This window comes from Haemorhous mexicanus, chromosome 4, assembly GCF_027477595.1.
Source record: "Haemorhous mexicanus isolate bHaeMex1 chromosome 4, bHaeMex1.pri, whole genome shotgun sequence".
Taxonomy (NCBI): Eukaryota; Metazoa; Chordata; class Aves; order Passeriformes; family Fringillidae; genus Haemorhous; species Haemorhous mexicanus.
Genome location: NC_082344.1, coordinates 1,693,753 through 1,705,323, shown reverse-complemented (window position 1 = coordinate 1,705,323; position 11,571 = coordinate 1,693,753). Strand labels below are relative to the sequence as shown.

Below are 11,571 nucleotides of genomic sequence, written 5' to 3'. Positions count from 1 at the left end.
CTAAGATTTAAAACACATCCATTCCTCAAGGGTACCACAAGACCAAAAAAAAAAAAAAAAATCCACCTGGTGCTGAAAGACAGACAAAAGGAGAAAAGTGGTTTTACGTGAACTACTACAGAAAAGAATTAGCCAGCTGAAAACAGACCTCAGCTCTCCATTCCCCTTGCTGCACAGCAATCCCAAGTGGAAAACAGCTCGAAAAAAGGACATTTGTCACACCACCAGGAAGAGGCAGCAACAAAAAGGTTTTTCTTACTTACAGGGATAAGATATAAATGAGTGTTTAGGTAAATACAATACCCTACAATATCGTGAAGCTCTATGATATAGTCAAATGATATTTTAATCCTCCAACAGTCCCAGGTGTTAATAAAACATGAAAACTCACCTGGGAGGGAGCCAGCACCTACCTCCGGCAGGCAGTGCTGGGCTTTGTTTTTCCGGGATTTGGGATGGGGCACTGAGGTTTAGCTCTTGACTATGGGGCTGAGAAGGAAGCTCATCACCCCGCCTTCGCTCCTGGCTCTTCTGTGCTGCGGGCTGCCAATCCAACTTCCCGAGCCCTGCTGGGAGCCACCTGCTCCTTACTCCACCCCTCTGCTCCCTCGGTAGCCTTGGGAACGAGCTCCTCCCTCAGGAGCCGATCATGTGCATGCGGGAAAGCCAATAAACGCCGTACCCAGGGCTTGATTTCTCCCCCAAGTGTCATTCAAAGCCTGGCTTCAGCGGGACACTTGATATCTTTTCCCCATCGGGATCATGGCAAGGTGCTTTTTTGCAGAGTGCCACCTGTCTTGACTGCAGGTGCCTTTTTTTTTTTTATCCCTTGTTTCCTGGGAGTCCAGGTCTGGAGCACCCAGCAGCCCCTGTCATTCTTGCAACAGAATAACTCTCTTAGGATCAAATTCTTGTGTAACTTTCCTCCTATTTGGGAGTACCTTTGAAAAGGCATCAAGATGCAAGTATCAACTGCTTGTGTTTAAAATAATCCTGTCCTCCCAGAGGGGCTAGAGCTTCAGAGAAGGGGATTGGAGTGATTTATGCCAGCAGAGACTACTCACATACCTGGGCCATACCCACCAGCCACTTCAGAGTTGATTAAAGGTTCCAACAGTGGCTTGAATTGTTTAATCATCATTTTATTTGGGGTGGGAATTTTGTATGGTTGTGGTGACTCTTTTTTGGTTCCTGGTTCCTGATTGGAACTCTGTTTTCAGCAGAGTGGTGACATCAGATAGATGAGAATTCAGATGCAGGGTGAAAATCTGCAGTTCTGAGTTCAAATGCCCTGGATCTACATCCTTGGGTTGTGACAGCACTCGTGCTCTCTTTGGAGGGGACAAATCCCTTCCTCACCTTGGCTTGTTGCTTTTCAGTTTCCTTTGAAAAGCTGAGTGACAGAGCAGCCCTGTGCCAGAGGCAATATTAAGTGGAGGATCTCTTTCCTGTTCTCCAAAGAAAGTTCTTTCCTTTCAGACTTCAAACACAAGTGCCTTTTCCAACACCAGAAGGATGTGGATTTATTGATGTCACAGGTTACTTCTGTTTCTCAGCTTTGTTCCTTCCTTTCACTCTCAGATCTCTGTTTTCCCCTTTCTCTGCCTGATTTTTCACATTTTTACCTCAGGCCTATCCAGACAAACAAGCTTATTCTGTGGTTTGGAATGGAGATGAGCTCAAATCCAACTGGGAATCTGAGTGGAGGTTCCCTGTGTAGCCCTAGGAATTTTTCTCTGGAAGCACCTTTTCAATGTTAGTTGATGACTGCAATGCCTTTGATACCATGCAGAGCCTCAACATGTTTTCCCTCCTGTTCTCTCCTCTTTTAGATGCCAGACTGACATTTTCCAGAGGATAAGTTACAGTCAGCCCCAACTGGTTAGGTAAGTATAGGAAAGCCATATTTTTTGTTTATTAGTTCCTGATTTTTTTTTAAAAATAAACTTCCAGGGGAATTGCTACCCCAAGAGGGAATGATTCATTCCTGAAGGGGTCCTGGGCTGATCCAGGAGAGCTGTGTCTTTTGACACTTGTGTTTTGTTGGCTTCAGGACTCCTGGGGAGAGGAAGAAGCTGGGCCCACTGGTGCCTGAAGGATGCCCATTATTTGAAATTCCTGATGCTCCTTGGCTTACACAGAGCCCTGCCTGGAAGGAAAAGAGAAGTTCTTCAGTGAAAAGACCAGAGACCAAGGGAAAAGGAGCACTTCTTTTTCAGCCTTTTCATGCTTCCTGTATGGCCATCAGCAAGTCACACATTGGGTCACTGTGAAAGGTAGGAGAGCCCACGTTATTTCACAAAACTCCTCTTTAGAGACAAATTGGGAATCTGCTTCCTCTCAACTTCCAGGATAGAACTAAGCAGCAGGTAGATTTAAACTAAGCCTAGTGGTTAGTCTCCTGCCAGAAGTAACAGGTGTGTACAAAATGAGCTGAATTTCCTGTCTTTGATCAGATCAGGCGCTCTGAGCACTCAGGACAGATCCTGCTTCATTTGTGAAAGGGAAAAGCGTAGGAAATGCCCATTAAGTAAGGAAACGTTGGCATGTAAACCGATCGGCTTAAACTGTGTCAATTTCTGGTTTCAGCAGACGGGGGCAGTGTTGCTCTGACGAACTTCATTTGCAAAAGAAACTTGGAATATTTGAAGGAATTTAGGAAAAGACAGAGCAGTTGCCAGCTGCCTTGACTGATGATAAATACAGGGTTTGATTGGGACCTCTGAAAAGTGAAATCAGTGGTAATTTTTCCTGCTTTAGCAGTGCAGTGCTCGATGAGGGAAAGGGTTCTGACATGACTGTTCCAAATTTATTTTCCCTTGCACTGCAACTGTGCAAAACTTCAAATATATTGTTCTGTGTGGAAGTATCTCAGGAGTATCTCAGCTCTGTCCTCAGAGGAACTCCTGTGTGGAATTAGAGACAACTGAGGAAGTAGCACAGTATTTGGCAGCTCTTTTTGGGTGACTGATCAAACCTCTTTCCTTAGCTGGTTGTGAGTCTCTAATACATGGATGTGACCTTTTTAGAACTGGATTAACAAGACGAAAAAATAGGAAATCTGGAGGTGCTAAGAAGAGAAAATTCCGTCCTTGCAATACTGACAAATCTGATGGAGTTTTTGGCAAAGATTATGTTGGATTCAGCACTTGAAATGAGCCACAGTGCTGGAGGAGAAGTAAAACTCTCTCTCAGAAATATGTTGATAACTTTTAATCACCAAATGCAACAGACACGGTGAGAAATAGAGCTCTCACTGGAAATCTGGTGTCCGCAGGCAGCTGTGGTGACAAACGTTTCCTGTGGGAAATGGAGGCAATCCAGAGAAGTGCCTCGGGCTGTTCACAGGCTGCTGTGTCCTTACACAGCCTTACCTAGTCCTGCCGGCTGTGGAGAGCAGGAGGCATGGCCTCAGGAGAGCTCCCGGAGCCTTTGCCTGTCCCTGGAAGGGCTGTGCAGAGCATGGACATGAATTGCTCTTTGTGGTGGCTTGGACTGAGGGTTTCCACACTGAAACATTAGGAGTGTAAAACCTCAGAAATCTGATTTGAGTCAGGCTATAGAAGGTGAGTTCTGGGTAATCCATGAGCCTGACCAGGTTGTGAGGCTAATGAAAACTCAGCCCCTGAGAGGGAGGCTGAGGGGGCAAAGCTCACTATAAGCAAGGATTGAGGAATCATCTACCATGAAAAATAAAGCGAGGGGCCTCTTTTCTGCATTTGTCTCCACGGCTGTTGGGAATGAGACCTGGGACACGTGGGGCAAAGAGAGGCTCTGGGGACCTGTAACATCTTAAAGGGAATGGAGTGGGAATGGGTATGGGGTGACATGGACAAATGCAAGGAATCTGTGGGTTTACAGTCCCAGCTCCAAAGCTTTTCCCCCACCATTCATTAAGGTTTTGTTAACACAAGGCCCTGAGAGCTTGCAAAACCTGAAGGAGAAATAATGCACATTCCATGCTCAGTGAGATCAAAAGCAGGGGGTGCCTTAGAGGCAGACACTACTGTGTGTTTCCCCAGCTCTGCCAACAGGAAAGGCAGTGGGCTCTGGTCTCCTCTCTCTTTTGTCCCATTTGAGATCCAGTTAAAAATCTGGAAAGGTTTTGCACACCTTCAGTGACACATGCTGTGATACATGTTAAGGGATGAGCCAAGTCCTGAAGTCTACGTGCACATACGGAAGAGCAGATCCACCCACATCCACATGTTCTACAGTAGGTAACTGCCTACATTAATAAAAGTATCCTGAGTTTTTGGTGTTGTTACTTATTCCATTTATTGGGAAAGCATTTTCTGGCAATGTAAATGGGGAAAAGAAATATGTCCAGGGAAGCTGGTAGGCTCCAGCAGAGGAAAAGCGCTTTATGAGAGCAGAATTATTAGCAGTGCTCCACTGAGCTGATTTGGAACAGGTCCATTGTGTTTTCAGCAACTGGCAGTTTGGATTGTTACAATTCCTTGGCAAGGACAATAGAAAGATGGTGGTTTCCGGGGGCATAATAAAAGGGTGAGCCCCAGCTTTTGCACACTGCATTTTATAATTGCGTGCTTGATGTGCACAATTGGGCAGCACTGCCTTACTTGCCTTAATCCATCTCTCTCTCTCTCTCTCTCTCTCGCCCCCCTCACTTCCTCACCCTCCCTCAGAGCAGCAGTAGCTGCTGCAGCTCTGGCAGCTCATCGGGGAGAGCACCGAAAATGAAAAGAGTTCAGCTAGCGCCTTAACGTTTTTCCCAGAGGATTCATTTCACCTGCTTCTCCAGCTTTCCCAATGGTTTCTTTTTCACTCTTTAATCCAATAAGTATGGAGTTATTTCACATTTGAAACCCCTCTAAAGGGTTTTAGGAACGGACTTGCTCTCTCCTTCCTCCTCCCCCAGCGCCTTTTTTTTTTTTTTGACAAGTCAGAAAATTGTGAAGTAAGCGAACAGAGTAACTGAGAGCTGAGAGGGAGAAGACGCTTCCATTCTTTTAGTGCAGTGGGCTGAGGCAAAAAGGCCATTGTAATGGTAAATCGCATGCAGAAAGGAAGAAAAGACTGATAATCAATCACAAATGAAGCATTCGTTTGGATTTTGGCAATTTACTGGCCAGGGGCTTTTAAATCCATAAACTTTTTTTTTTTTTTTTTTTTCTTTTCTCTTTTTGCCCCCATCTTTAAAAGCAGTTTTGATCTGCCTAAGGCAGGAAGAGAAATCTTTACCGAGCTCTCATGCCCAGAGTAGCTGGGAATGGGGAGAGCTCAGTGCTGAAACTAAAATCCTGATGGAGAAGCAGCGCGGTGAAATGTTGATGGGGCTGTTTTTAACCCGTCACCTTGGACTCTGGCTCTGAAGCAGAACTTTCCACCTCAGGCTCTTCTTGTTTCTCCTATTCAGGGATGACTTGTGGTGGGCTTCTGGGGACTTTGATTTCCAAGCTGGTCACTCTGTGACTGCCTGAGTGGGTTTTGTGTTTGCCTGAGTATGTGATTAGGACAGATGAGGATGTTAGACAACATTAACACCAGCATATCCCCTTCAGAATGCAGCATCACCCACAAGGGAAGATACATCTACCTGGAGGCACTGCTGCACGGAGGTGCTCCATGGGGATTCACGCTGAAGGGCGGGCTGGAGCACGGAGAGCCATTAATCATCTCAAAGGTACTTGTTCTCATTTTCTATGCCATGCAAGCAAGGCGGGAGTGGTGCCCGACTCAGAGGGCAAGAGCTGTGGAAGTAACACTGAAATGTTATAAGTGACTTTGTATTTGGCTTGGGTTCTGAGTGCTGAGCACCTGTTCCAGTCAGCAGCTTTGCTCAGGAGCTGTGTATTTGAGAAGCACAGGAGAGCTCTCGGCATTGTTTAGCTATCCAAGTGCAGGTTTTGTCCCACAGGAAGTATCGTGGCTTGCAGAAACTGGCTGTGTTTATTTCACTGCCATCAGTGGGAGGGAGTAGGGGACTCTGGTGAAGTGATCTTGTGTCATGAAGCCGTGGCATATCTGAGCACGGTCAGTAATCCATCCCCACGGCTCCTGAGGTAAAGCACAGTGAGTGCTTTCAGTCACACGGTGGAATGTGGGCTAATTAGGAGTGTGTGTTTCAAACAGTGCAGTAAATACTTGCACCTGTTTGCTAAGTGGTTTGCTCACCCTACTTAGTAAATATCTGTTAAGTATGATACACCTTCAAATCCTTATTATTTAATGATTGGGTATACTCAACAGGCAACTAGTAGCACAGCTCACAAGGATATTTTGAGGGGGAAAAAACGGGAGAAGGAATTCCTTGTTCTCATCAGAACCAGTCTGTTACCTAGGTACCCCAAGATGCAGGTTCTGAAGACCATGGATTTTCAAAAGCATCACCTTTAGTCTTTGAATATCTAAAATATATTTGACCTATGGCCCTAAAACTGTTCTGAAAATAGAATGTAGGTAATTCTGAAATTTCACCTCTAGTGGCTCCTAACCATATGTGTCCTGTGTCATCAATCTGGTGCATTCTGTGTTTGTAGTGTGTATCTTGAGCTACCAGAGCACGAACGGACTTTTGTCCCATATTACTTCCTCCTGCAAACTGGAATGCATGTGGGGAATTCAGTGGATCACAACCAGCAGCAGATAAAAGAAAATGCTGATACTCAGAATCAAGGTTGTTCAAATCCTTTGCATTTTCAAATCCTGTTGCAATTCCCTGTGCAAACACATTCACATGAAGACTGTCAGTCACTGAAGTAAATTACTTGTGATTACTACATTTACACGTTGAAAGTAAGAAAAAGGGGGCTCCAGTTCAAGTTTTCTCATCATAAAGGGATTTTAGAAATGTCACACAACCATCTTGCTTGCAGGACCTGCTTGGAGGCAGTTTGGCATAGCCACAGACAGCAAAAGCATCCTCACTGAAATGGTGTTATAATTTTTCTTTTATAAACACTTTGGGCTAACACACACTGTTCACTGTTCCTGGCAGTGTTCTGCAGTCGTGAGGAAAGAGTTTCTTTTTGCTCTAACATTCCTCTGTGATGTAAAAATTGCACTCCTCTTTTATTTCCTTTTTTCCTTTTTTTTTTTTTTTTAATTGGGGGCAGGGAGACAGAGAGGATGGGAGATGGCTCTGGCTGCTGAACATTAATTAATCTATGGGATTTGGTTACCACAACAACCAGGCCCCTTAATGGCAAACATGCCTGGAGTGTGCATAGTGCCACTGGGAGCTGTATGACTTGTGCCTGCCTTTCCTGAAACAACACTGCAAAAATGTGCTGGGTTTTATTTTTGGTGGGGTTTTCCCCTTTTTCCTCCTTGTAGTCCCTGCTTGGTTTGTGCTATCGGTGTCAGCATTTCAGTGTTTTGCTCATGCATGGGTGATGAAGAGCTGGAGAATGGCTGCATGTGAAAGCTCTGCTTTCTGGAATGCAGGCAGCTCCCGTTTCCTAGTTTCCAGTTTCAGCTGAGAAATTCCTCTGGTGCTTCAATTCACGATGTGCTCCTCAGAATTAATTGCATATTACTCATTTAGTTAATTCAGTGTTCCTTGCCTGAGTGTACTGCGAAGTAATGAGGAACTGTGGGGAAATGATGAATTATGTTACAGATTTAATTCTGTACAAGAGTGCTTGGAGAATCATTCAAAGTTTTAGGTTGAAAGGGACCATTAAGGATGCAGGCACTGGGAATGATCCTACAACAGTTCTAAATAATACTACATATAAATAATACCAGAAAAAATGGATGTCAATTTTTAATTTCTGATTTTTCACAATTTAAGATTTATTTTCTGGTTTTACTCCCTGCTCTGTTGGAAAATAATTATATTTGTCTACTTACCTGTCTGTTAGCACTGACAGGGTGGTGTTAAATGGCCTGAAGAGTAAATGAAAGTGGACATTTCTAATATCTAAGCTGGTGCCCATGTCAGCTTGCAACATGACGTAACAAAAACATAACACTGATGTATGGTTATGGAATCCTAGAGAGATAACAGATCTGTGTGAACACAGTAGCTCTTTCTAGCCCTCAGGAACTGCTGGGGACCTGGAGTACTGCTGTGTCTCTGCTTCAGACCAAAGGCTGTAGAGGAAGTTCAAAATCAAGAAGAGTGAATTTACAAAAGGCCCACATGCACAAAAACTGGTTCTCACAGCCCTGGGCTGCCCTTGGGAAAGACACGTTTGTTTCTCCGCCAGTAACCTGCCAAGAATTTACCCAGAAATGAGGGAAGCAGCAGTTGGCAGTGAAAGTGCAAAAAGCAGGTCTGTATTCTCAGCTGGTAGAAAGTGCTGGTGTAGAGAGCCAGCTACCAGAGCTTTCGTATATTTTCAGTGTATTTTTTTGGTATTGCCTTCCAAATAGGAACAGGTTCTTTGCTGCCTTTAGATCAGTTTGCCTTTGCTGTACAGACCTGTTGCTGCTCCCCGTGCAGCAGGACAGGCTGATTTGGAGGGGGCAGGTGTCTGAGTGCACACCTGGGCACAGACAGGCAAGCTTCCAGTTAAAAACAGTAGTGCAGCTTTGCTGGCTCAGCCACGGTGCTCAGCACATCCTGCAACCCAGCCTAAGTCACCTCTCAGAAATGCAGCTAACCACATGAATTTGCCTAGCTAAGGTACACAGATCCTTTATGCTGCTGCTGCTCTTTTTTCCCCTGTGGAAAGACAGCCATACACTGAAACAGTTTTGTGGCTGTTGATTTCAAGTCCTCCAGGCAGGTCTGTTCATCATTTATTTTGCTGGAGGTGGGGCAGACCATAAATTTATTACATCTCATTCACATTTTTCCCTGCGAGAAGGCTCAAAATAAAGCCTTGTGGAATCCTCCCAGCATCTGTTTTTTCTTGTACCAGCAGGAAAGGAGTGGAAGGATGGCAGAAGGTAGGCAGTTGCATGTTCCTCTTCTGCTGCAGCTCAAGGAAATGTCCAAAACTCAGTACCTAAAGGAGCACCAGAATGTCCCTGGGTAGCAGTGGGACAGTGCCCAAAAAGAGGCAAATTGACACCATGTATTTTCCTTTTTATATTAATTGTGTGGTATGAAACATGTAGTCAATGACATGTTGTCAAATAGTCCTTTGGCAAGAAGGTTCTCAAGTTTTTAATTAAGTTCCTCTTTTTTAAAAAAACAGGTTAATTGCTTGTTTTGTTTTTAGTGTTTACACACATTTGTGCTTAAAAAGTAACTCAGTGTTCTCAGTGTGTCACTGAGGCTTCAAAATGAGTAGAAGGCAGATTCCCTGAAGTGACCTCCACTCCTTTGTTTCTAGACCTTGGGTCCTACAGCTGAATTTCTGATTTTTTGTTATACCTGTTTAGTAATTTAGAGCCCTGTAATTTTGGCCCGATTTGGGGATATTTGCTTGCAGTGGAAATTTCATTAAACAAGTGTTTTTTTCATCTGGAAATAGAACTTCAATGGCAAATGCCAAAGTGATTTCAGGTGATACCAAGTGTTTAATTAGAATCCAATATTCTGTGGCCTCAAAATCATGATAATATCCAGAAGTAAACCCAGATTTCTATTTCCAAATTACTTTTTTGGCTCACCCTTACCTGCAAGATCAAAAATGCAAAAATGAAAGCCCTGACTGTTACAGGCAGTGAAGGCAAACTGGTAAGAGAAGGTTTAGTTCCCTCTCAATTTTCTCTAAGAATTTTTAACTTTAGGTAATTAATGTTAATCAGTCTCAACCATTTTGGAGCCAGGAGAGGTATTTCTGTGGCGTGTTTCTCCTCGCTACACAAACCTTTGGAACAGTTCTGGCTGTTGTAGGCCTCTGAAATGCCCTTTTATTTTGAGCTCCGTGTTGACAATACTAACAAAGGAGTTGTTTCTCTTGCCTAGGAATTAAAGCATCCAAAGCCTTCTCCCTGGGATTGTGGCTGTGTGGGAACACTTTTCACATGCTGTGCTGGAGTTCATGGGTTCCCTTCACTCAAAAGGGCAGGTCGCTTGCAGGGACCTCATGCCAAAAGCATGACACAAACTCTGAGGTTTACCTCTCAGCAGGGATGCAGGAAGCAATAAAAGTTTAATAACAATGGGAATAGTTTGGGACAGAGCCTGAGAAATAATCTGGAATTCCTGTTAGGTGTTTAAACCTTGTCTGGAGCCTGATCCAAACTCTGAGGCAATGAACAGCAGTCAGTGCTTGCAGGAGCTGGACCCAGCTGCCTTCACAAGGCTCCCCTGCCTGTGCTACTTCTCTGGTATTTTTGGTTGAGAGAACTCACAGAGCACTTAGTGACGTGCAGTGGGAACTCTTCCACCATTCTTGACAAAACAAAACTCAAAAGGCCATTCTGTACCCAGCTGGTCCACAGGCAGTTAGCCCTGTCTCTGATCCAAACACTGGGAATCAGTGTTCTCCCAGTACCAGGAGCTCGTAGCTTTCCCCTCTTGAATGCCCAGAGTTCCCATAAACAAAATAAAAATATCTTATGTACTGACAGGTAAAGTTTCTTTGCATCTGTTCCCTGTATCCCTTGGTGTGACAAGTGGCAGTTTAGGAACTATTATCCTTTTTCTAGGGCTGCAGGCACAAAACCCATGGCCCGTGCTCACATTAGGGAGGCTTCTCTGAAGATGGCTGAGAGACTCATTGGCCTCGGCATTAGGGCATGAAACTGAGTCAGTGGCACAGTGACATCTTATGTGATTTTTTAAAAATATATTTTCATTTTTTCTTTGGACATTTCCACCCCTGTTGCTGTCAATATGGACTTTATTTTTCTCCTCGATGCTGAAGAATAGCTCGGGGCCTGTATTGTTAATTTTTGACAAAACCACCCCTTCTCAACCTTTATCTTCCAATATTCTGCCAGTGGGCTGGTGATGGTGAGGGGCCCATGGTGCAAAATCATCTGCTGGCGCATCTGACTCCTGTGGCAGGTAATGCGCAAGGCAGATGTCTGATTGCAGGTATTAAGGAAATGTGGATGCTGCAGACTGGCAGCTGCCACTGTAACTGTGAGAGGAAGCAGCAGGCAGTTCCTCACCACTCTTCCTGGCTTCTCAGGGCTCACATTAGGGCCTCTCCAAAGGCTGCTGATGGCAGCACAAGGGACGGGATCCCTACCTTGTCTTAAAGCAAGGGAGTTGCTGCATGAAAAGGCTTCTATTGTTAGCCCCTCCATGAGGCTGCTGAGCATTCTCCAGCACAAAAAGACTTCTGTTCACTTCCACAGCACTGAATTAGCAGCCACAGGCAGACCCAGCCTGACGTGAGCAGGGCCTGGTGGGCACTGCTGCTGCCCCAGCAGGGTCAGGGGCAGCTTTCAGACCGCTGAGGGGGCAGTGCCAGCTGTGCTGTGATGCATCCCAGGGAGCCTGGCTACAGGGAATACCTTGCTTGTCCCAAGCTATGAATCCCAAGGGGCACAGACAACTATGTTATGAACATGCCTGTGGAAGGCAATGATGAAAAAAAGGATTTCTCTGTGCTGAGAAGGGGTGGGGATGGCATCTGCCAGATGCTGGTGTCCAGCTGACCAGTCATACTTTAGAGTTTCCTCCTTTGCAGAGGTCAGCCCAAGCTGTGAAGTTTTGGCCTAAATCCTCAGAGACAGCTGCTCTGAAAGATCAGG

General features: G+C 45.0%; 1 protein-coding gene across 2 annotated transcripts in view; it reads left to right on the top strand.

The window, feature by feature from the left end:
• The first annotated feature begins 5,467 nt into the window (after positions 1–5,467).
• SHROOM3 (shroom family member 3) overlaps positions 5,468–11,571 on the top strand; it is a 111,506-nt gene continuing 105,402 nt past the window's right edge. For both annotated transcript variants that reach the window (XM_059843538.1, XM_059843537.1), the window contains exon 1: positions 5,468–5,647. In XM_059843538.1, the coding sequence (XP_059699521.1) occupies positions 5,483–5,647 (165 nt within the window). In that variant the 5' untranslated portion in view covers positions 5,468–5,482. The remainder of the gene's footprint in view (positions 5,648–11,571) is intronic.